Source organism: Hyla sarda, chromosome 7 (assembly GCF_029499605.1).
Source record: "Hyla sarda isolate aHylSar1 chromosome 7, aHylSar1.hap1, whole genome shotgun sequence".
NCBI classification, from domain to species: Eukaryota; Metazoa; Chordata; class Amphibia; order Anura; family Hylidae; genus Hyla; species Hyla sarda.
The window spans coordinates 155,339,355-155,366,424 of NC_079195.1; the positions used below are offsets into that span (position 1 = coordinate 155,339,355).

The 27,070-nt window shown below is 41.6% G+C and overlaps 1 protein-coding gene across 10 annotated transcripts in view; it reads left to right on the plus strand.

The window, feature by feature from the left end:
• The window catches only part of LOC130282600 (gastrula zinc finger protein XlCGF26.1-like), a 381,272-nt gene that overhangs the window by 191,791 nt on the left and 162,411 nt on the right, over nucleotides 1-27,070 (plus strand). For 9 of the 10 annotated variants that reach the window (XM_056531000.1, XM_056530995.1, XM_056530993.1 and 6 more), the window contains 2 exons: nucleotides 11,141-11,199; nucleotides 11,306-11,417. In XM_056531000.1, coding sequence (XP_056386975.1) covers nucleotides 11,141-11,199; nucleotides 11,306-11,417 — 171 coding nt within the window. Of the gene's footprint in view, nucleotides 1-11,140; nucleotides 11,200-11,305; nucleotides 11,418-27,070 lie in introns of those variants that run through there. The other variant, XM_056531003.1, reaches the window with a different exon arrangement.

A 27,070-nucleotide genomic window follows, 5' to 3' on the forward strand; every position in this document is an offset into this window, starting at 1 on the left:
TCTGATTCTCTTGCTGTTACCTGTCCTGTGTCCCCCATGGGCTCCAGCAAGCTCAGATGCAGGGTCACAGCAGGTCCAGCGTCCACTGAAAAGTGACGTCCTCCCGCGTGATGTCAGGGGCATGACTCGTTGCTGAATTGCAAAGGTCGTTGGACATGCCGTGAACCTGCTCCTGAGCCTGTGGAAGCCCACTAGAGAACACAGGACAGGGGAAGGAGGGGGTGTTATATGGCACAGGGGGGGATGTTAAAATGGTACAGGGGGTGGGGTATGGGCTATTAAAATGGCACAAGGGGATTAAAAAGGGGTAAGGTGTGTTAAAATGGAGATCGGCATGGAGGGGGGACATTTTAGTGGCAGTGGACGGGATTGGACAAACATGTTAGCAGGCGAGAGTGGAAGACATCGTGCGGGAGTGGGCATGAATGGTCAAAAATTTAGCGACAGCGGGATTAAAAAAAACTTTTCTACACATGACCTGTGGACAGGAGTGGTGCTGTTTTTGCAAAAATGGATACAGCATTTTACCATTACTGGACAACTCCTTTTAAATGGGCACTGTCATTAATCAAATGTTTGCTATTGCACTCCTTATGGTAAATAAAAATTATTTCTAATGTACTTTGTTTTAAACAAAAATTAAGTTTTCTATGTTTTATTTGTGTTTAAAAAAAGCTGCCGCTAGGTGTCTCCCTACGTGGCCAGAACACATTTCCTCCTATCTCTTGCACAAACTTTGGATTCCTGCTAACCTGGCAGAAGTCCAAAATCAGGAAATGCAGTCTTGAGTGCTGAGGGTTTGTGTGCAGTCTTAGCCAATCATAGCTCATCTCACACACTGAACTGCTAGCAGAGTGAGGAAGGACGTTTTCCCTTGTGTGGCTTCAGATGCCAGGGGGTGGTTTATTATGATGGGGGCAATGAACTGTAAGGATTATAACATTTAACAAGATCATGACAGTGTATCAATTCCCCTTGTCATGCAAGTCCTCTTGTAAGTTCTTGATATGAGATCACTTTTGCTAGGATATTACCATAGTTAAAAATTAAGAATAACAAGGGTCATGGAAAATCCCCTTAACACTGTGGGCCTGATTTACTAAGAGTGGAGTGTAGTTTTCTTTGTGCGTTTACAAAGGTTTCCCTACATTTTGCTTCTTTTACACATGCTCTGATCTGTAGAGTTTTCTTTGGCTCAAATCCACAACATTTTCTGTGGAAATCTTAGTAAATATGTTGGGGTTTTGTTAAATTGTCAGGGACATGGACCCTTTTTGGTGGCCACGCCCACTTTTCCTGATGGACCCCTTTTTCAAGTTTTCTTAGTAAAATGAAATGGAGAGTTAGTGTTTTTTTTTTTTTATTTATTTTTTTAATCACGCACAAATTTTGGAGCAGACATGTCTAGTTTACAGTAGTAAATCATGGCCTATGTTCATACGATGGAGTATACGCAAAATTTCCATGCAGACATTCCACCTGCAGCGGAGCGCATACATACGATTGCTAGCACTAGGACCGCTCGGAAATACCGTATTTATCGGCGTATAACACTTTTAAAACTTAAATTTAAAGGGGTATTCCCATGGAAAACTTTTTTTTTTTAAATCAACTAGTGCCAGAAAGTTAAACAGATTTGTAAATTACTTCTATTAAAAAATCTTAATCCTTCCAGTACTTTTTAGGGACTATATACTACAGAGGAAATGCTTTACTTTTTAGATTTCTCTGATGTCATGACCACAGTGCTCTTTGCTGACCTCTGTTGTCCATTTTAGGAACTGTCCAGAGCTGGAGAAAATCCCCATAGCAAACATATGCTGCTCTGAACAGTTCCTAAAATGGATAGCAGAGGTCAGCAGAGAGCACTGTGGTCACAACATCAGAGAAATCTAAAAAGTAAAGCATTTCCTCTGTAGTAAATAGACCCTAAAAAGTACTGGAAGGATTAAGATTTTTTAATAGAAGTAATTTACAAATCTGTTTAACTTTCTGGCACCAGTTGATTTAAAAAAGAAAAGTTTTCCAAGGGCGTACCCCTTTAAGGCAAAAAGCCTGCCTGCATGTTATACGCCGATAAATCTTCTGCGGTGTCTCCTCCCCGCATTGCTTTAAAGGAAAACTGCCACTTGTCCGGATCTGTGCCGCCGTTCTTCCGCAATTGTAGTTTTCTTATGTGTTGGCAGGGGCGGGGCTTCGGCGCTAACTGGCACTGACGTCAACACCGCTTATGAATATTCCTTCCCCCTCCCTCCATTTCTCCCTCTCTTTGCCGGTCCTAACTGGCAGGAGGTGGGATGAATATTCATAAGCGGCGCTGACGTCAGTGCCAGTTAAGCGCCAAAGGCCCGCCTGTGCCAATTACAGGAAGATTTCAACAGATAATAAAACTACAATTGCGGGAGATTGGCCACGCAGATCCGGACAAGGTAGGGCTCATTTTAATCAGCATCTCCCGCACTATCCAACAGTACCTGTGGATAGTGCGGGAGAAAAAAAGTGACAGTTTTACTTAAAATTTTTCTTACCACCCCCCTCCCTCATCATTCCCCCTTTTCCCGGCTTTTTATTGTTTTTTTTATTTTCCTTACCTGGCTGCGAATTGGCAGGCCAGGTCAGGCAGGGGTCTTGTGGGCTGTGGTCAGTGAAGCAGATGAGTGACGTCCTCTTCTGGCTTCTCTGCGCGGCATCAGTGAGGTCACTTTTCATTTCCTGTAGTCGCCACACTCCGAACTCTGACTTGCGGCGGTTGCAGGAAATGAAAAGTGACGTTCCTGACGCCACGCAGAGAAGCCGGGAGAGGACGTCATTCATCTGCTTCACAGACCGCAGCCCGCAAGACTCCCTACCTGACCTGGCCTGCATAAGCGCAGCCAGGAAAGGAAAAAAAAACATGATGGGGGGATGATGAGACAGGGTGGGGGATGATGAGACAGGGAGAAATGATGAGGGGGGGAATGATGGGGGGCATGATGAGACAGCGTGGGGGATGAGGAGACAGGGGGAAATTATGGTGGGGGGAGGCACTTAAGGCTTAATGTCTGTATGGCTAGTGGTGGTCTATGATAGGGGGAAATGATGAGACATGGGGGGATGATGAGACATGGGGGGTGGCGATGAGAGGGGTAAATGCGGCACAGGGACTGTTAAAAGGGAAGGAATGATGTGGCACTGGAGGGGACGGGACCAAACTGAGGTGCAGAAGAAAACAAAGTATTTTTTAACTTAAATTTCCCTGTTAAAATGGGGGTGCGTGTTATAGGCCGATAAATACGGTACATGGCAATGCATAGGCGGCATATCATAGACTGCAATGCATTTGTATGCGGACCCCGGTAGAAAGACATAGACATGACTATTCTTTCTTCGTATGCTGGCATCTGAATTTCCGTGCCAGAAACTTCCAGCATGTCCAGACAGCCAAACCCTTAGGACCCTTTCACACTTCCAGTGCGTCCCGTCAAGAATGGCCGTTAAAGTCTTAAATTAATGACCTTTTTAAAGGGGTACTCCTGTGGAAAACTTTTTTTTTAAATAAACTGGTGCCAGAAAGTTAAACAGATTTGTAAATTATGTTAAAAGTAAATGGGGATCGCTATTAATGTCAGGCAAGTGTTCTATATTGTTAGGCTCAATATTGCATATTTAAAATCGCTGGACACGTTTCAAAACCATCCTCGTTTTTTTCTTCAGCAGCGGAACGTGTGAACTATCTTCCCATTATTGTGGTGGGGATAATGCTCAGGACCACAATATAGAACACTTGCCTGATATTAATAGCGATCATCCGACAGATCCAAGGCATCTATTACAGTGCGCTATCTCCTGAGCGCGCGACCTGTGCACGAGAAACGCTGCCGGGTTATTCACTCAGTATACCGCATCCAGCCGTTACATTAATTGCAAGTGAAAAGCCAATCGGGCTATCCACAATAAGGACTTGATGCTTGCTGACCGCCACCATTCCCAGCTGGTCCGACTAAGGGACTCCGCTTGACAGCGCTGCAGTCCCCCCAAACGGTGCCCACCACCAAGTGCTGCGTTCTTAGGAGTTGGCCGAGACTCCAGCAGTGCGATCCCTGACTGAGGCAAGTCACCGGGCGAAAGATCCTATACAGCCGGCATACAGGACTACATTGAAGGGAGATTCCTGACACCCCGGGAGTGGTGAGCATTGTATGGAGTTTATTGCAAACTGGCTGATTTGATATGACATTTTGATGTGTGGTATACACAGAGATGCATAAGGAATGATCTTAAGTGACTGTTCACTGTTCACCAAGCGCTACATTGTATCGGTTGGATCGAGTTGCCACTGTCCGGACAGATACAGTACCATTGCATCAATTGACTAACTGTATATCTGTAGCTGCTACATTTTATCTGCTGTATATTGAAGATCACTGAGAATAGGAACAATTGAATGAACATTTGCACTGTGTTGTTCCACAGGATTATTAGATCGCTATACTGATATTACAGGCTCATGTCGCAGATTAATTTTATAGTTGTTATTGGTATTATTATATTTTATTATTGTGTATTTAATTAAATTAATTAGGGGAGTACAAGGGCCCTGTACATACCCTATTTAATCTATTAGCATTCTATATTAATAAATACTAATTATTTTAAACCAGATATCTTTGACCTTTGAGCCCCATTTACTTTTAACATATTGTCCCTATTTTTATACACCGTGGGTATAGGTGTTTGTTGGGTTGCTCGGGTCTTTAGTGACGGTCAGACAGACAGGAGCCTCTCCATTGTGTCTATATAGATTTGTAAATTACTTTTATTAAAAAATCTTAATCCTTCCAGTACTTTTTGGGAGCTGTATACTACAGAGGAAATGCTTTTCTTTTTGAATTTATCTTATGTCACGACCACAGTGCTCTCTCCTGACTTCTGCTGTCCATTTTAGGAACTGTTCAGAGCATGAGAAAATCCCCATAGCAAACATATGCTGCCTCTGGACAGTTCCTAAAATCCTATTCAATGTATGCAATCCTTGAACAACAGTTTGAGGGTGCATATTGTTGTGCGAGATGTGTGCTAGTTGTCCGTTTGGAAGCCCAGATCCTGCATCTAGAGGGGCGACTGGCAACAATGAGAAGCATTAACAACATGGAGAGGAGTCTCCTGCTCACTGAGCAGGCACTTTCGGGAGTAGAGGTGGGGGAGGACAGTGGGATGGAGTTGCAGGACAGTCAGGCAGTTACCTGGGTTACAGTTAGAAAGCGGGGTAGGGGAAAAAGTGTCAGGGAGGCTAGTCCTGAACTGGCACACCCCAACAAGTTTGCCCGCTTGGCAGATGAGGGGGATGCCATTATAGAGCTAGCAGAACTGCAGCAGGATACTGCCTCTGACCACCAGGGGGGTGTCTGCTCCAGTAAGGAGGGAGGGAGGAGTAAAAGGCAGGCCAGACAGGTACTAGTGGTGGGGGACTCAATTATTAGGGGGACAGACAGGGCAATCTGTCACAAAGACAGGGATCGCCGAACAGTGTGTTGTCTGCCTGGCGCACGAGTTCGGCACATTGCGGATCGGGTTGACAGGTTGCTGGGCGGGGCTGGAGAGGACCCAGCAGTCATGGTACATATTGGCACCAATGACAAAGTAAGAGGTAGGTGGAGTGTCCTTAAAAATGATTTCAGGGACTTATGCCGCAAGCTTAAGGCAAGGACCTCCAAGGTAGTATTTTCTGAAATACTACCAGTACCATGAGCCGCACCAGAGAGGCAGCGGGAGATCAGGGAGGTATACAAGTGGCTCAGAAGCTGGTGTAGGAAGGAAGGGTTTGGGTTCATGGAGAACTGGGCTGACTTCGCTGTCGGTTACCGGCTCTACCGTAGGGACGGGCTGCACCTCAATGGGGAGGGTGCAGCTGTGCTTGGGGAGAAGATGGCTAGAAGGGTGGAGGAGTATTTAAACTAGGGACTTGGGGGGAGGGAACCTACAGCAAAGAGGCGGAAGATAGTGTAGATAGAGAGGTGGGAATTATAAATGTACCTGGAGGTGGAGCGGAGGGAGGGGTTAGAATAGTTAATAGGAATAGGCTTCATAGGAAAATAAAACTTACACCCTTGAATCCTATTAACCCCAATAACATAAAGAGTGGAAATGTAAAGTGTATGTTCACAAATGCCAGAAGCCTAGCAAATAAAATTGGGGAGCTTGAGGCCTTGATACTGGAGGAACATATTGATATAGTTGGGGTCACTGAGACATGGCTGGACTCCTCGCATGACTGGGCTGTCAATCTGCAGGAGTTTACATTGTTTCGCAAAGATAGAATGAACAGAAAAGGTGGTGGACTCTGTCTGTATGTTAGAAGTGGTATGAAAGTCAGTGTGAACGACGCCATAGTGTGTGATGATTCTGAGGAGGTGGAATCACTGTGGGTAGAATTACAAAAGGAGGGAAATACTGAAAAAATAATACTTGGTGTAATCTACAGACCCCCTAATATCACTGAAGATATAGAAGGTCGGCTGCATAAACAAACAGAGAGGGCTGCACAGGCAGGTACAGTGGTAATAATGGGAGATTTTAACTATCCAGATATAGATTGGGGTCGGGGGTTGGTTAAAACTACAAAGGGGCGACAATTCCTAAATTTATTGCAGGATAATTTTATTGGCCAGTTTGTGGAGAACCCAACAAGAAGTGATGCCTTGTTGGATCTGATCATTTCTAACAATGCAGAGCTGGTTGGTAATGTAACTGTGAGGGAAAACCTTGGTAATAGCGACCACAATATAGTTACTTTTTACTTAAAGTGTAGAAAACAAAGACAGGCGGGGAAGGCAAAAACATATAACTTTAAAAAGGCAAATTTCCTTGGGCTGAGGGCTGCACTACAGGACATAGATTGGGGGGAGGTGTTCTCATATACTGATACAGAAGGTAAATGGGACATCTTTAAATCAACTCTAAATAACTATACAGCTAAATATATACCAAAGGGGAACAAATATAAATGATTAAAACTAAATCCTACATGGCTGACAACTGATGTTAAAAGAGCAATAAACAACAAAATTGCCTTCAAAAAATACAAATCTGATGGGTCAGCTATAACATTTAAACAGTACAAAGAGCTTAATAAAATCTGTAAAAATGTAATAAAAACAGCAAAAATTCAAAATGAGAGACAGGTGGCCAAAGAAAGCAAAACTAATCCTAAATATTTTTTTAGATATATAAATGCAAAAAAACCAAGGATCTGTAGGACCCTTTAATAATGATAATGGGGAGGTTGTCACGGGCGATCAAGAGAAGGCGGAGCTACTGAATGGGTTCTTTAGTTCTGTATATACTAGGGAAGAAGGAGGAGCTGACATTGGACAGGTCAGTGCTCGTAACACATCATGTAATGTACTGAACTGGCTTAATGTAGAGATGGTAGAAGGTAAGTTAAGTAATATAAATGTAAGCAAATCTCCAGGGCCAGATGGATTGCACCCAAAAGTTCTTAGAGAGGTAAGTTCAGTAATATCTGTACCCCTGCTCATGATATTTAGAGATTCACTGGTGTCTTGTATTGAGCCAAGGGACTGGCGCAAGGCGAATGTGGTGCCAATCTTCAAAAAGGGCTCTAGGTCTTCCCCAGGAAACTATAGACCGGTAAGTTTAACGTGCATTATGCATTGTTTGAAGGACTTATAAGGGATTACATACAGGAATACATAGGGGATAATTGTATTATAAGTGATAGCCAGCATGGGTTTACTAAAGATAGAAGTTGTCAAACCAATCTAATTTGCTTTTATGAAGAGGCGAGTAGAAGCCTTGACAGAGGAATGGCTGTGGATATAGTGTTTCTGGATTTTGCTAAAGCGTTTGATACTGTCCCTCATAGACGTCTGACAGGTAAGTTAAGGTCTTTGGGTTTGGAAATTTTAGTTTGTAACTGGATTGAACACTGGCTCATGGATCGTACCCAGAGAGTGGTGGTCAATGATTGGTCCCCGGTAATTAGTGGTGTACCCCAAGGTTCTGTACTGGGACCGCTGTTGTTTAATTTATCAATGATATAGAGGATGATATTAACAGCTCTGTTTCTATCTTTGCAGATGACACCAAGCTTTGTAGGATAGTACAGTCTATAGAGGAGGTGTATAGGTTACAAGATGACTTGGATAGACTAAGTGTCTGGGCATCCACTTGGCAAATGAGGTTCAATGTGGATAAATGTAAAGTTATGCATCTGAGTACTAATAACTAGTGTTGAGCGGCATAGGCCATATTCGAATTCGCGAATATTCGCGAATATTCGTCATATATTCGCGAATATTCGCATATTCGTAATATTCTCGATTTATTTTCGCATATGTGAAAATTCGCATATGCGAAAATTCACATATGCGAAAATTAGCATATACAGAAATTAACATAACGAAAATTCGCACACCGATCTCACACAGAAGTATTAGAGCCTTCTTTACACCACACAAGCTGGAAGCAGAAAGGGATGATCACTGTGATGTGTACTGTGAAAAAAAAAAAAAAAAAGACTATTCGTAATTACGAATATGTAGTGCTATATTCGCGAATATTCGCGAATTCGCGACTATGCGATATTCGCGAATAAAATTCGCATTGCGAATATTCGCGAGCAACACTACTAATAACCTGCATGCATCGTATGTCTTAGGGGGGATAAAACTGTCAGAGTCACTGGTAGAGAAGGATCTGGGTGTACTTGTAGATCACAGACTACAGAATAGCATGCAATGTCAGGCTGCTGCTTCCAAAGCCGGCAGGATATTGTCATGTATCAAAAGAGGCATGGACTCGAGGGACAGGGACATAATACTCCCCCTTTATAAAGCATTGGTACGGCCTCATCTGGAATATGCAGTTCAGTTTCGGGCACCAGTCCATAAAAGGGACACTGTGGAGCTGGAAAGGGTGCAGAGACGCGCGACTAAACTAATATGGGGCATGGAACATCTTAGCTATGAGGAGCGATTAAAGGAGTTACAATTGTTTAGTCTTGAGAAGAGACTTTTAAGGGTGGATATGATAAATGTATATAAGTATATTAATGGCCCATACAAAAAATATGGAGAAAAACTGTTCCAGGTTAAACCCCCCCCCCCCCAAAGGACGAGGGGGCACTCCCTCCGTCTGGAGAAGAAAAAGTTTAGTCTCAAGGGGCGACACGCCTTCTTTACCATGAGAACTGTGAATTTATGGAACAGTCTACCTCAGGAACTGGTCACAGCAGGAAAAATTAACAGCTTTAAAACAGGATTAGATACATTCCTGGAACAAAATAACATTAATGCTTATGAAGAAATATAAAATCCCCTCCCTTCCCCAATATCGCGCCACACCCCTACCCTTCAATTCCCTGGTTGAACTTGATGGACATATGTATTTTTTCGACCGTACTAACTATGTAACTATGTAAAATGGAAAGCAGAGGTCAGCAGAGAGCACTGTGGTCGTGACATAAGAGAAATCCAAAAAGAAAAGCATTTCCTCTGTAGTATACAGCCCCTAAAAAGTACTGAAAGGATTAAGATTTTTTTATAGAACTAATGTACAAATCTGTTTAATTTGATGGCACCAGTTGATTTAAAAAAAAAGTTGGCCATGGGAGTACCCCTTTAATATGATTGTAATTTTTTTTTAATTATTTAATAAAGAAAATTGCTCATAAAAATCCCATCACTAGGGGTCCCCACACCTACTGGGACACTAACCAGTCCTGCAGCAGCATCAGGCTTGTTTATGAGTCATGGACAAGAGTCATGGACAAGTGATGACTCATGGACAAGGCTGCATGAGCAGACAAACCAATCATTTCCCACCACCACAAGAGATGGACATGCCCCCTTCCCCTGATTTCTAACACTGTGAGCTAATTAAAAGAGGTATTTTTATAATAAATAAAGGTGATAGAGATATAATCACTAATTAGATGTACATGGTCAGGATTAGGTAATGAGTAACATATAAATTTTTTTTCTGTGGGATCTGACAGGTACGCTTTAAAGGGTACCTCTCATCAGAAAAACTTTTGATATATTATAGATTAATGTATGCAGAATAACTTCACAATTGCATGTTATTAAAAAAATATGCTTCTTTCTATTTAATTTTCCACTTTGAAGAAATGACCACTAGGGGTCTCCCTACCAGTCCTGGCAGCAAGCATTTCAGACTCATGCTGGAGTCCTAAACACTACGAGCTGCCAGTCTGCTTTGTTCACAAAGGAGAACACTCAGAGCTGCCAGCCTGCTTTGTTCACAGCCTGTTTGGCTGTGAACAAAGCAGGCTGGCAGCTCTGAGTGTTTAGGACTCCAGCATGAGTCAGAAATGCTTGCTCACAGGACTGATCAGGAAAATACAATAGAAAGAAGCATATTTTTCATTAACATGCTATTGGAAAGTTATTCAACATTCATTAATCTAAAATATATCAAAAGTTTATTTGATGAGAGGTACCCTTTAAGGGGATTTACCATGTATAGAAACACTGAGTGAATGTCTTCCCAAAACAGCACCACCTCTGTTCTCAGGTTGTGTCTGGTATTACAGCTTAGTTCCATTGAGGTGAATAGAGCCAACTTGTAAAACCACACACAACCTGATAACAAGATGGTGATATTTTTGGAAAAAAATAGCTCTGTGTTTCTGTTCCCAGATAACTCTTTTAAATTCTATGAGGAAATTGAAGACCACAGGGGACTTTTTTTAGGCCAAGTTTTGAAATTTACTAGTATTGTCCATATAAATCTAGAGTCCTTGGGTCAAACACTTTAGTTCATTATATTGACCACATTGTCATGCTTATGTTTGATCCATAGGTAAAGGACTTCATAGACAAGCATATTTCTCACCTAGAATCCAAGATTTGCCTACAGTAAGGTCTGTATTTATTCAAACAGCATGGATAAGATAGGTGTTGCTCATTGTTCTAAAACAAAATCTGAGAAATCATTAGCAATTTAAGATATTTGCCAACCATAGAAAAATTTCTGTAGTGCAACTGACCAAATTCATTGTTGAACTCGGAGTGTTCGAGCTGAATGTCCATGTTAAGTGAAGATCTACCTGAAGCAAAATGCAAGGTTTTGTAGCAAAACTGAAGCTATTCAAAACTTGTCCATGTCTTTTTTGCAGATTACTTATCAGAGAATTGCTCCAGTCCCCTTTATTACCCAGATTTTCCAGATGATCAGGTAGGTGGAACTAAACATTCCTACAACTAATTATTTTAGGTCATGATTTTAGGTCATGTCTTGTATACTACTATTATTAATGTTCTGTTTTTCATTTACAAAATAGGATGAAAGTCTTCAGAGTTTGCAGATCATTGTTAAAGATGAAATTAAAGAGGAAGAGGAGGAGATTCCTGTGACTATGAAAGAAGACAAAGCAACTATAGATATAATTGAAGGTAACTTGTGAACAAGGATGTGGAAATTCTCTCGCCCGATGCCCGGGACATGTAGTTCCAGGCGCCGGGCAGGTGAATTTTTCATAAATTTAGTCCTGTATCAGGCAAGCAGGGACAGACCGACTTCCCCCTCACACCGGCGCTCAGGGTGTATGTAGGGGGCGGTCTTTATTGTGGATGAAAAGAGAGTTCATGCAGCCTAGCTGCTATTGCGCCCTGGACTACAGCTCTGATGTCCACTCATGGCCAGCTCAGGTGAGGAGGCCGAGAATGCAGGCGGCAGGAAGGGTGGTTGTATATTTATGGTGTGAGTGGATGTGTGTATGTAATGTATGATGTGGGGGGCAGCGACGGGTGTATGTATGATGAGTGCATATGTATGGTGTATATGTATGGTGTGAGTGTATGTGTGATGTGTGTATGATGTCTGTGTATGTGTGATGTGTGTATGTAATGTATGATGTGGGGGGGGGCAGCGGCTGGTGTATGTATGATGTGTGCATATGGCCATACACGCACACACACACACACCCGTCACTGCCCCCCCACATCATACATTACATACACACATCACAGATACATCATACACATACACTCACACTATACATATACACACACCATATATACACCATATATGGTGTGTGTATATGTATAGTGTGAGTGTGTGTATGATGTATCTGTGATGTGTGTATGTAATGTATGATGTGGGGGGGCAGTGACGGGTGTGTGTGTGTGTGTATGTATGATAACGGGGCAGTGGCCGGTGCATGTATATGTGTATGCATGAATGTTTTGTACAGGAACGGACTGACACGTTAGGCATTAGGGCAGTGCCCAAGGGCCCGTGTCTCGTGGGGGCGGCGCTGATGTCAGTTGTGCTATCTAATTTTATTTATTTTTAGTGGCTTCTGGCCACCTGCACTAAATTGCACCACCAGAATCCTGCCCCTTCTTCATACTCGCCCGCCGACCAAGAGCCCCACGGATGCACGCAAACACGCCCGAACCAAAACTACAACTTCCAGCATGTTGCACCATAACCAAAACCATAACCAAAACCATAACCAAGTGTAACATGCTGGGAGTTGTAGTTTTGGTTCGGGTCAGCCGCAGAGCCATAGGCTGTATCAGGGCATGCTGGGTGTTCTAGTTACTAACTGCAATTCCCAGTATTGCTTGATACAGCCTATGGCTTAGTAGCTGACATGGACCAAAACTACAACTCCCAACATGTTACACAATAACCTTAACTGTACTACTATACAGTACAACATGCTGCAACACCCACACAACCATAGGCTGTATCAGGGCATGCTGGGTGGTGTAGTTATCTAGTAACTAAATGCAACTTCCAGCCTTTTTTGACACATAAATTAGAGTAAATAAAATTCACCACATAAACTGGAGAAGCAGAACCCCCCCAGTAACACAGCTTTGTTCAGTGTTTTCCAAGCAAAAGACTCCATATATAAGTCCCTATGAAGACTGAAAAATTGTGATTAAAATATTTTAAAAAGTGAGTATATATGTGAATAAGCCCCTTTCCTAATAAAAGTTTCCAATTTTCTTTAAATAAAAATAATGTACAAAAATAAATAAGTGGTATCGCTGCATGTGGAAATGTCCAGACTATTAAAATATATTGTTAATGAAACCATACGGTGAACGGTGTAAATGTAAACAAATAGTCCAGAATTGCTCATTTTGGTTACTTCATATGAGAAATTTTTTATAAGGTGATCAAAAAGTTACATCTAGACTTTTCTGGGCTTGCCTCGGGCGTAAAAGGAGCTTGCTACAGCTCTCCCGCCACTAATAGCCTGGCATGCTGCAATCGCCGTAGCTGGCTATTAAACCATTAGATCATCAAAGTTGACAGCAGTGTCTAAAGGGATCTTATAACCATCCCTGGTGGTCTAGTGGGATGGATCATACTATTTTGGCTGAAATTATTTCATTTACCAGGACAAGTGGATTTTCTAGAGGGACAAGTAGATTGTGTTCCGCTTTTGTCCCTTGGACAAGTAGTTTTTTTTTTAATTTCCACACCCCTGTGTGAATATTAAATAGATGTTTCCATCTTGTAATTGTTATTATATATTGCTAAGATATGCCATAAAATTATGTTTTGTAGGAATCTGATATATGGGATCTATGCAGATTAGAATAACTTAATTGAATATGACTCTTTTGTATTGTTCTACACATCATGTGGCAAGGAGCACTGCTTTCTGTGATAAAAAATCATACTGGGGGCTTTAAATACAGCAAAGTTACATATTCACACAAAAGCTGTGTCCACACCATCCGCAGTTAGGGCCAGCTGTAATAGTATACAAATAAGAACAGAACCAGTGGCACTGATACCTTATCCACACAGCACGACGAGATGGACAATGGCGGTACTCGGGCAGAAACCAGAAACTTCAGGTGCGGTGGTGCTAGGAAAAATATGCAGCAATCAATGTAGTGACCAAAAAAGACAAAAACAGGAGTCCTGCACTCACCGCTTCAGTTCTGATTATACGGCTCCCATCATGGGAGCCGTATAATCAGAACTGAAGCGGTGAGTACCGGACACCTTTTTTTGTCTTTTTTGGCCAGCTGTAATAGTGACTGCAGCATCTAGGCTCACCATTGATCCTTAGCAATGCGATTGCTTTTGCAATTGCAGGCAAAATACAGTGGTCTAAGCAATGAAGACTGAAAAAAGCATATCCGCACTCACCGCGGGGTAACCGACTCGATGCTCCTCAGACCGGGATGAACAGTGGACTTTGGCAGTGTTAAGGATTGGTTCATGTTGGTTAATCTGTGAGTGACTACCGCTGTTCTGTTTTTGCCCAGTGTCGACGTAAGAAAATTCACACCAGGCGAGGTTGGTATGAGTTCCCTTCTCCGTATCCCAGGGAGTTCTCTTTTAATTCAGGAAAAACAGTTGGTTTTTACATTGTGCTAAGAAGGAGGTTTAGGGAGGGTTAGTTATGACATCTCAATTAATATGTTACAGTTTGATTGGTTGTTCAAATATTGTGTCCGTATATATTTGCATATCTAGTGTCCCTTAATTTCTTGACAAAAGTTCTGTTTGTCAGATGTTTAGTCTTTCTACTCCCGCATGGAGTCGTCTCAAGGCAGATAGCATTCTGACGTATATGGGTTGAAGGGTAAAACTATGCATCATTCTATATGCTGATTAGTCATTTGAACGTGGGGTAGCATAAGTCTTTATTTTGCAAGCCCTCTAGCTTGAGATTTCTGCATTTTTCCACAAAGCCCAATGTTTAGACCTCCTGCCTCCATAATTTTCACCCCAAGGTTCTTGCAATAAAATCTCTAGCATTTTAGCAAAGGCCTAAATGAATACAGACACAGCGATCAATACATCAATATATTATAAGCCAAACAATTCCCCCCTAAGAACTTTGTTTTCTTCCATCTTTCCCTACGGTGCGTTCTGCTTAATAGTCCCAAGTTCAGGTGGAGAAAAAAAAATGGGTATGGGATGCTTTACTGAATTGAGACGAGCGGCTCATGGTGAACCGCCCCCCTTTGTAGTCAGACTAATCCTTTACCTGGGACTTCTATGTTCACGCTACTCTGCTGGGTATACACTTGCACCATTGGCATACAGGATGGTTGTTCTCATGGGGGGAATTCCCTCGGTCATGTTTGGGTCCGATGTATCAATTTGGTTCAGATAAGCTGAAATAGTAGGTTCAATATCCACAGTTGTTCCCCCAGTAGTCATACGTCACACCTGTGCATAGTGAATTGTCATCCCCATGCATAAGACATTGTTTTGGCACCTCGGGACAATTCACTATGTCACAGTAGTCAAATTTAAAAGTAGCCACTTGGGCACTGGAAAAGTTGTGAAAACGTGGGATACAACTCTTGGGTCATTGTCAAGTCAGTCCAGTAGTGTGGTGGAGTCAGATTGGGTTGCTGGGTTTGCACTCCACTTATACAAAAAAGGATATGTATCAGGAGCATGGTGTAGGAACCCTCTTGCAGTATGTATCCATGTTGATTTTCCTTCCAGTTTTACCGAAACCAGAGTCGTCAGTAGAACCTGATAAGGACCTTCAAATCCAGGTTCCAGCGGCCCCCTTGTGTCTTTTCACGAGGACAAATTCTCTGGGCTGCAGATTGTAATTTCCTGGTTCAGTGTCTAGATGTGGAATGGAAGAATAAATCTACAACATGCATTACTTTCAGCTCATTACACAGGGTAAGAACAAATTTTACCAAACTATAATTTCCTGCACTAAGCTGCTGAGGGTAATAACATCCTAGCTTAAGGACTGTTGGGGTTAGACTGTTGGCTGTTGAGGTGTGTTTCTAACAGTACAGGACTATGGGCAGCATTTCTGACCATGGAAGGGACAGTTCTTTACTGGCTTTTAGGATTTTGTTCTTTAGGGTGCCATGTAGTTGTTCAACTTTCCCACTGCTCTGGGGATGATATGGAGTATGGAGTCCGAGGTCTGTTCCCACCATCTTCCAAAGTTCTCTTGTAATATCCGCAATGAAAGCCGGTCCTTGGTCGCTTTCAATTACTTCAGGGACTTCAAATCTACATACCAGTTCAGTTAGTAGTTTCTTTACAGTAGTCTTTGCTGTAATATTAGTTACTGGGTAGGCTTCTGGCCATCCTGAGAAAATGTCCACTGCAATTAGAATGTATTCAAACTTTTCAATTTTAGGCAATTGCATGTGGTCAATCTAGTTCCTCTGAAATGGGTAGCAAGGTTTGGCCAAGTGCTTCTTCGGAGTAACTTCTGTTCCTTCAGGGTTACAGGTGTTGCCGGTGTCCCATCCCTTAATATATTGTTCAACTGGTGTTGTTATTCCTGGTGCAAGGTAGATTTTGTTGATAGAAGTGGCCATTTGGTTTTTTCCTCTGTGGGTGACTCCATGAGCCCATAGAGTCACTCCCTTGGTGAAGACAAATCTTGTTTGCTTTTCTTTATAGGCCATCTGATTCACTGAGTTCAGCTCCCATTTTCTCTTTCATTTGTTCAAGGCTTGAGTCTGCAACTGTTTCAGTGTCTTGAGTTCGGAGTTTTCCTTTTCCTCTTCTGGTTCTTCTGATCCTTTCTTCAGTTTTCTTGTCACTACGTATACCCCTGATTCCTCTCGAGCAAAGGGCAGTATTGCAGTTTCTTTAGCTGCCTGGTCTGCTAAGAAGTTTTCTTTGGCTTCTTCAGAGTCCAATCTTCCATGCGCTTTGACTTTGATGATTGCCACTTGTTCAGGAAATTTTAAGACTTCAGTCAGGGTCTTTGTAGGGGTTCCATTTGTAGTCATGTACCCCCTTCAGGCCCATTTTAATCCGAAGTCCAGCGCCACTCCATGCCCATAGGCAGAGTCCGTGTAGAAGTTGGTGGTTTCTCCTTCCAAGATACGGCAGGCTTTAGTTAGGGCAACAAGTTCCACCTCTTGTGCTGAAACACTGGAAGGGAGTAGTCTTCCTTGAATGGGCTAACCACTGAGTATCCTGTGTGGAAGTTGCCACTTTCATCAGCATATCTGGACCCGTTTGTGGGGAGAGTAAAGGTTGTATTGTCCGTTGGTAGATGTGATGTCTCCATTTCCGTAACCTCTAAACAATTGTGCTTAGGGTCACCATCATTTTGTCCAATTTGTTTTTCTTCATCATCCCCCCTCGAGAGAGGAAGCAGAGGATTGATTTAGGATTGGGCATCTTTGAACAGTGATTTTATCAGAAAATAAGAAAGAGAGAGCATTGAATCTTCATTTGTCTTTGTAGAGAAATTGGATTTCTTTGGCATTGAGTCAAAATAACTTTCAGATAATATGAAGCGAGGATAATGATAGAATATCCAAAAATGATGTCCGAAGTCTTGTCCAAAAGGTCTTTAGCAGCTATCACAGTTCAAAGTCAGGTGGGTGCAGTTTGTGCAACAGGATCTAGTCTGCAGAAGTAGTATCCCAAAGGTCTCAACTTGTCTCCATGTTTTTGTGTAAGGACTCCAGAGGCATGACCCTTTGTTTCAGAGACAAACAAATAAAACGGTAGTTCATAGTTCCAGATATCAAGTGCAGGAGCGGACACAATAATGTCTTTTAAGCGGTTCAAACACTGTATGGCTTCCCATGAAAGTGGTTGCTTCTGAGTCCTAGCTGGAATGGCATCATACAGAGGTTGCATCAGTGCTGAGGCTTCCGGAATCCATTGTCGGCAGTAAGTGATCATACCATGAAAGGCTTGTAGTTGCTTGTCAGTTGTAGGTACAGGAATCTCTTGTATGGCTTGCTTCCTGTCTTCTTTGAGGTGTTTAGCACCTTGAGAGATACAATGTCCTAGGAAGACTATTTTTTGTTGTGCCCATTAAGCTTTTCCAAGGGACACCTTGCAGTTGATTGAAGAAAGAAAAGATAGCAGATCAACCAAAGTGGTGGCACACTCATCTTGAGATGTGGCACAGAGTAGAAGGTCATCCACATATTGAAGTAAAGTCACATTAAGGATGGGCACATAACCATGGATGTAGACAGTTGGATAAGGCTTGAGAAAAGTGATTGGGGGAGTTTTGAGCTCCCTGTAGCAAGTGTGTCCAGGTGTATTGTCCTCCTTGGTGAGTAAAGGCAAAGAGGTATTGGCAGTTTGGATGCAAAGGAACGCTGAAGAAAGCATTGGCTAAGTCCAGAACAGTAAAAAAAACATGGCATCTAGTGGTATTGAGCTGAGCAGTGTATGTGGGTTTGGAACAATAGGAGTATCCAGAACTGTGGCAGCATTGATGGCATGAAGGTCATGTACCATGCAGAACTTCTCAGGTTAGATTCCAGGTGTGTGAACCATATCATGGAACACATAAAAATGATTACTCAGTTCCAAAGCGCTTCCCCTCGAATTTAGTAAATGGTATGCCAAAGCAGAAGAATTTCTTGGTATAAAAGGAATTTATTGCAACAATTAGTTTCGAGACTTATGCAAGGCTCTTCCTCAGGCATATGAAATACACTGCAAGCACTCGTGGTTAAAAAGCCCGGGCTCACTCTGCATCCGGGTGAAAGGTCATCACATTATACATATTAAAACATTACAAAAGCAAAAAACAAGTGAATACATATACACTCTCAGTAAGATATATAATAAGGGGCCAAGGGGCTGTTTAGACAGCGCTGAAGGCTCACATACAGACTGCTTATCACGGAGCTGTGAGTTGTCACTGCGCATGCGCTACTATGTAGCGTTTTGTAAACAAAAAGGGAAACATCAGAGCAACGTTGGCACATGGCTCCAATTCATGAGAGCGCATGCGCTACTATGTGGCATTTTGTTGTGATGCATAGACGGAAACAGAGTAACCATTCGCCGGGATGTATCAAGGGGAAGTGAAAGCTAGCGTGTGTTTACTTGTTTACTATGTATCCGTGACGCACAGAATGTTAGAAATCCGAGCGCAGCGGCCACACACCATGGGACCCGTAACATGATAGGGCACAGCATGATTGAAAATATAAGCACAGCGGCTCCACAGCATGGGGGGCATCAATAATAAGACAGCATGATTAAATGGAGATCTAAAACACAGCGGCTCCACAACATGGGACACGCAGCAGCATGATAGGGCATAGATAGGCAGCATAATTGAATATACACAAGATTTGCACAGGAGAAAAGAGAAATAATGATACATAAAAAATATTAATATAAAATATATTATATAAAATATAGTAAGTTAATCTAAAATAAATTTGTTTAAAACCATACATGTTTAATTTTTCTTTCATGGCAAATTGGTTATCAGATGTCTGTATTAATAATTATATCCTTATTAGTGATGGGTTGAAATTTATTACCATATTTTATCAATAATGGCAATAGATAGAGAATTTTGATATGTATTTTGTGGCTAAAATACATTGATAAAAAGACACAACTAATGTATAAATATAATATATATAAGAAATATATATTAAGATATAAAAAATATAAAATGATGATAGGTGCAAAATGATGGTAAATACCAAACCTAGTGGGGAGGAAAATTATCATGACCAGCGGTAGATGTAAGTGGCAATGCACATATCGGTTTATAGGACCGTTTCCACCATTTCATTGAGCCCCTTCGGTGCTACTGTTGACAGCTTATACATCCAGTAAATCTCTTTCTTCTTTAACGTATCAAACCGATTTGCAGTGTCAACCGGGATATGATCAACTGGAGTGACCATATAGATGTCCTGTTCTCCTGGATGAAATGTGGCGCAATGCCTGGAGACCCCATGAAGTAAGAATTTATTTCTAACATTTTGTCTGTGTTTGTTTAACCGATTACGAACCTATGTATTGAAGTTTACAACGACACTCAAGTAAATATATGACATAGGAGGAACTGCATGTTAACCTATGTTTTATTGTGAATTTCTCCCCAGTGACATTTGAGGAAAAATCAGTCCGTTTGTTCCGGATTTCATTGCAACACAGGCATCTCTTAATGTTGCATCAATAGGATTCTGTGGGTAGAAGGGATTTCTTTAATACTGATTTGTGTTGTTTAATGATGCTGGGTGCCAAGATGTTTTTTAGAGTAGGGGCTCTCCGATATGTGATTAATGGTTTGTTTGGAAGAATACTGCACAAGGTGGAGTCGTTCTGTAAAATGTGCCAGTGTTTATTCAGAGTTTTTTTTTAATATTGTTAGCAGAATCACAGAAAGTTGTAATAAAATTGAGTCTTTGCACATCACCGATCTTAATTTTTTCTTTGGGTTTAAGGCATTCTAATTGCGTCTGATCTTTTACTTTATTAAAAGCATCCCGGACAATTGATCTTGGGTACTTCTTTTCTTTAAATCTATTGGATAAGATTTTAGCCTGTGCCACAAAGGTCTCATTATCCGTGCAGTTTTGCCCATCATCTACAGGGGATGACTTTCAATTTTTTCTGGACTTTAACCGTTTCATAAGGAAGCTAACACTACAAAGTTTTTTTGCCCTTAAAACAGGGATAAAAGAATATTCAGATACAACCTCCAGTTCTGAGCCACCCAGTGATGATGTTAAACACCATGATGTAAAAGCTCCATCAAGCTTCTACCTAGTGCATGCACAAGGATTCCGCATCCAAGTCTTTTCAGACTTGGTTCTTGATGAATTCCCAAAAAATTGATAAAAATAGAAAATATCCAAACAGGAATCTATCCAAGAAAGAAAAAGAAGCCCTAGCCAGTCTGAAAAAGAACAAAAATCTGGTAATCTGTCCAGCGGACAAAGGAGGCGGGGTGGTAGTAATGAGTTTGGAATACTATGAAGAAGAATCATTGCATATACTATCAGATGCCAAATTCTATAGGAGCATCACTGGAGATCCATACAAAGGGGTCCTCGCTGCATATAATATACTGATTGATGATGGGTTGTCTGAAGATATCTTGAACAAACAAGAATACAAATTCCTACAATATAATAATGATAACAAACCATACTTTTATTTCTTGCCTAAGGTTCACAAGTCCCTTACTAGGCCTCCGGGGCGTCCTATTATATCAAATACAAATTGCTTGACAAGCAATTTGTCGCACTATATTGATTTGTACCTTCAGGATTATGTCACAGCACTACCTAGTTATCTTTGTGATTCCACTCAACTCATAGAACAACTGCTCGATACTAAATGGGAACCAGGTGTGTATCTAATAACCTGTGATGTCACATCACTATACACCAATATTGGTCACAACATTGGAGTACAATGTGTGGATGAATATTTGGCCAAAGACATCAACATCACGAAGGAACATAGGAATTTTATTATAAAAGGCTTAAAATTCATATTGGACAACAACTATTTTGTTTACAATAAACAGGTATACCATCAATCTAACGGTACGGCTATGGGGTCAAAGGTGGTACCCTCATATGCCAACTTATTCATGGGGGCATTTGAGAATTAATACATCATGGGAAGACCAGAATATCATTCCCACATCCACCTGTTTCGCCGTTACATAGATGACCTGTTCTTCCTATGGAAAGGCCTACCAACATCCATAGATTCCTTTTTGATCCACCTCAATTCAAATGATTAGGGGATCAAGTTTACCGTTGAATATAGTGATGATAACATCAATTTCCTGGATTTAAACATCACACATAACCACTCCAGCTACATCACGTCCACATACTTTAAAGTGGTGGACGTAAACAGTTATCTGGAGTATGACAGTGCTCATAAAAAACAATGGCTAAATAATAGTCAATATAAAAGGATCAAGAAAAACTGTACGGATAATGAGACCTTTGTGGCACAGGCTAAAATCTTATCCAATAGATTTAAATTAAAGAAGTACCCAAGATCAATTGTCCGGGATGCTTTTAATAAAGTAAAAGATCAGACGCAATTAGAATGCCTTAAACCCAAAGAAAAAATTAAGATCGGTGATGTGCAAAGACTCAATTTTATTACAACTTTCTGTGATTCTGCTAACAATATTAAAAAAACTCTGAATAAACACTGGCACATTTTACAGAACGACTCCACCTTGTGCAATATTCTTCCAAACAAACCATTAATCACATATCGGAGAGCCCCTACTCTAAAAAAACATCTTGGCACCCAGCATCATTAAACAACACAAATCAGTATTAAAGAAATCCCTTCTACCCACAGGATCCTATAGATGCAACATTAAGAGATGCCTGTGTTGCAATGAAATCCGGAACAAACGGACTGATTTTTCCTCAAATGTCACTGGGGAGAAATTCACAATAAAACATGGGTTACCATGCAGTTCCTCCTATGTCATATATTTACTTGAGTGTCGTTGTAAACTTCAATACATAGGTTGGACTATACAACCTCTTCGTAATCGGTTACACAAACATGTTAGAAATAAATTCTTACTTCATGGGGTCTCCTGGCATTGCGCCACATTTCATCCAGGAGAACAGGACATCTATACGGTCACTCCAGTTAATCATATCCCGGTTGACATTGCAAATCGGTTTGATACATTAAAGAAGAAAGAGATTTACTGGATGTATAAGCTGTCAACAGTAGCACCGAAGGGGCTCAATGAAATGGTGGAAACGGTCCTATAAACCGATATGTGCATTGCCACTTACATCTACAGCTGGTCATCATAATTTCCCTCCCCACTAGGTTTGGTATTTACCATCATTTTGCACCTATCATCATTTTATATTTTTTATATCTTAATATATATTTCTTATATATATTATATTTATACATTAGTTGTGTCTTTTTATCAATGTATTTTAGCCACAAAATACATATCAAAATTCTCTATCTATTGCCATTATTGATATAATATGGTAATAAATTTCAACCCATCACTAATAAGGATATAATTATTAATACAGACATCTGATTGCATTTGATAACCAATTTGCCATGAAAGAAAAATTAAACATGTATGGATATCAACAAATTTATTTTAGATTAACTTACGGTACTTTATTTTATATAATATATTTTATATTAATATTTTTTATGTATAATTATTTCTATTTTCTCCTGTGCAAATCTTGTGTATATTCAATTATGCTGCCTTATTATCTATGCCCTATCATGCTGCGTGTCCCATGTTGTGGAGCCGCTGTGTTTTAGATCTCCATTTAATCATGCTGTCTTATTATTGATGCCCCACCATGCTACGTGTCCCATGCTGTGGAGCCGATTGTGCTTATATTTTCAATCATGCTGTGCCCTATCATGTTACGGGTCCCATGGTGTGTGGCCGCTGCGCTCGGATTTCTAACATTCTGTGCGCCGCGGCTATATAGTAAACACACGCTAGCTTTCACTTCCCCTTGATACAACCCGGCGAATGGTTACTCTGTTTCCGTCTATGCATCACAACAAAATGCCACATAGTAGCGCATGCGCTCTCATGAATTGGAGCCATGTGCCAACGTTGCTCTGACGTTTCCCTTTTTGTTTTCAAAATGCTACATAGTAGCGCATGCGCAGTGATAACTCACAGCTCTGTGATAAGCGGTCTGTATGTTAGCCTCCAGCGCTGCCTAAACAGCCCCTTGGCCCCTTATTATATATCTTACTGAGAGTGCATATGTATTCACTTGATTTTTGCTTTTGTAATGTTTTAAAATGTATAATGTGATGACCTTTCACCCGGATGCAGAGTGAGCCCGGGCTTTTTAACCACGAGTGCTTGCAGTGTATTTCATATGCCTGAGGAAGAGCCTTGCATAAGGCTCGAAACTAATTGTTGCAATAAATTCCTTTTATACCAAGAAATTCTTCTGCTTTGGCATACCATTTACTAAATTTGAGGGGAAGCGCTTTGGAACTGAGTCCTCATTTTTATGTGTTCCATGATATGGTTCACACACCTGGAATCTCACTTGAAGCACTGGGTGTCTAGTACACTCAGAGGGTACCCTTCAGCTGCTGACCTCACGCCGACTAAGCGATACTACATGCCATCATAGGTTTTGTGCCCTCAGCACAATGCCCTCTGGTAAGCCTAAAATTTGCTTTCTCTAAGGGGCTCACCTACCGTAAACATACCACACTAGGAGCGCATCTCTTTTTTTCTTTTTCTTTATATGAACTTCTCAGGTTGTCCTTTTGGTGTCTTCTTCTTTACTGGAAACAAGGGAGTGTTTGCTGGGGAAACACATTTGATTAAGGTTCCATTCTTGAGAAGAGCTGCAATTTGTTCAGAAAGAGAAGTTTCTTGGTTTGCTTTGAGCGAATATTGGGGTACTCTAGGTATCTTGGCTCCGGGTTTTAAGAAAACCTTAACAGGCGGAACAGGCAAGAATCCAATATCATCTGGGCCTTTGGACCAGACACAGTCAATAATTTGTTGTAGATGGACATCGGGTATAATCTTTGTTGGGATTTTCATGACCATCAGTGGAGAGGCTTGCAGGACACGAAGTTCTTTAGGTGTAAGTGGTTAGGATAATTCAAGATGCCTCCCATCATCCTCATATTTATTGGTGGCTTCGAGTTTCAGGAGTAAATTTCAGATCCAGATTTTTTACAATTTCTATCCGGGTCTTAATTAGCTGGATTCTCTTGAATTATTCTGCTGACGGGTCTTCACCGCTGACTCATCCTGGAGCGGCCTGGGTGTCCAATGAGAGGTCCAGATCGCCGTTGGTCCATATTATGATGGTTTTTTGACATCATTGGCCTTGCAGTGGCTGAATCCATTCGGTAGTTAGAAGCATGAAGTCTGGGGGGGGGCGTGGCCTGGCTGCCTAGCTGAATGCACGTGTGAGCTCTGAGCTCCGGCTCCTGCGCTGAATAAAGCGACGATTATAGCACCTAGCCAGCTAAAAATTGTCTCTCTATTGGCGGAGTCTGGGACCTGTGCCTCGCTATTGCATGCTCCGGAACACCGGAAATCTTCAGCCTCTTCTGACGCGGGCCCGGCAGTAAGTGCAGACCGACTCCCCTCTGCTTCTCCTGCGCACTCGCCGAGGCCCTCGCCTGCACAGAGCCCTCTTCAAACACGGCAGCGCCTGGAGCCTCATGGTGATTCGCCCTCCTCTCCCTCATGAACGCCGCACTCGAGCTACAGCTCTGGAGGGTGATGCTCTGCTACAGCTCCGGATTTCAGATGCTCCTCTGACAGACACAGCCATGAAGGACATTCTCATACTGCAAAATCACCCCATGCTGCTGGCTATGCAGGAGTTACTTAACCCCTTACGCACAGAGGTTGCTGAGTTGGGGGGGCAGAGTGGATCATATGGGAGGGAAATTTGGGGATTTTGCAGATTCCCACAATTCTTTGATTGACGCCCATAATCTGATGGAAGATGAGGTTACCTTTCTCAAAGCTAAAATGGCCGACCTCGAAGATAGAAGCAGGCGCAATAATGTAAAGCTAAGGGGGGTGCCTGAAACAGTTCTACCGCACAATATCCCATCTTATGTGCAAGCTTTGATTAAGGCGACTCTACCTGATTGCTCTGAACATGACCTGGAGGTGGACAGGGCTCATCGTGTTCCAAGGCCTAAGCACATAGAGGACTCTGTCCCCCGGGACATACTGGCAAGAGTACACTTCTACAGAGTGAAGAAGGCACTTATGACTTTTTCTAGGAAAAATGGAGGTTTGCCAGCACCCTACCATGGAATACAAATCTACGCTGACCTATCCGCGATGACCTTGAAATTGCGTAGAGAGCTTTCATCTATTACAGCTGCCCTCTGCCAAGGGAAAATCCTGTATAAATGGGGATTCCCAGTACGTCTGTTGGTGCACTTCAGGAATGAGCTTCACGTCATCCGCACAGAGGAAGACAGATGCCCTCTTTCTTTATCTTTTACTTTATAATGGTGCTTATGTTTGCTAGTCTTTATGTAAATGGTTTGAACAGCCCTATGCGAAGGGCCCACACATGGAAAGAGGCTAAAAACTTGCATTGTGATGTACTATGCCTTCAGGAAACTCATCTATTGAGCCGAGATGCTCCACGCCTAGTATGTAGATCGTTTCCACACATATACCAGGCACACCACACCTCTAAGCCACGAGGAGTAGCAATAGCTGTCAAACATACGGTGGCCTTTCAACTGATAGAATTCATCCCTGACCCCTCTGGCCGCTACTGTATAGTGGTTTGTAAGTTGAACAACGTAACATATGCTGTAGTGTCTCTCTACGCCCCGAATATATCCTAATTACCCTTTCTGAGAAAACTGATGCGCAAGCTGCACCAAAGGCGCCAGGGACATATGATACTAGGTGGGGACTACAATCTAATAATAGATCCCTCCCTGGATACAACCTCCCCCCCAATGAGGAGCACCCCTTCCCTGTCGGAGTTTGTTTGGAGAGAAGAATTGTATGATGCATGGCGGATAAAACATGGGGAAGAGAGGGATTATACTTTCCACTCGGGGGTACATAATATGTATTCCCGTTTAGCTTTCTTCCTGATAGATAAATCTTTCCTCTCCAGTGTCCAGCTGACAAGCATAGATATCATCAAGTGGTCTGATCATGCGGCAGTTTTACTGTCACTAAAGGAAAGTGATTCTTCACTTCCGATATATATGGCAGAGTAACCCCTTTCTTTTGTCCCACTCCCACCATGGTAATCAAATTGAAAGAGATATAACAGAATATTTCCGATTTAATACCCCCTCCTCCTCAGATCCCGGGACCCTCTGGAACGCCCACAAGGCTTATATTAGAGGTTCATTTTTTTTTTTTTGTAACAATAATTTTTAGACTTGTGCACTAGAAAAAATTTCGTTTAATTTCGTTTCGTTTTTTCGTTTTGGAAAAAAATTTCGGTTCGGCAATATTTTCGGTTTAGATTTTTCGGATACATTCGGTATTCGGGTATTCGTGTTGTTTTTTTCGGATACATTCGGTATTCGGGTACATTCGGTAAATCTTTTTAGTCTTTTTTTGGACTTTAGCGATCCTAATAAATAATGGAGATACCTTTTTTATTAAAATTTCGCAGGGTATCATAAAAAAATCATAATAAAAAAGATACAGTGGTGATGAAAAAAATTGTATCTAATGAAATGTATCTTTTTTATTATGAAATGTTTATTCATTTTTAAACAGGGATCAATTTATGTGAGCGGGTAAAGCACTAAAAATGTAGCCGACAATAATGAAAATGTAGTGTGTGCGTGTTTTTCACTTTTTTTT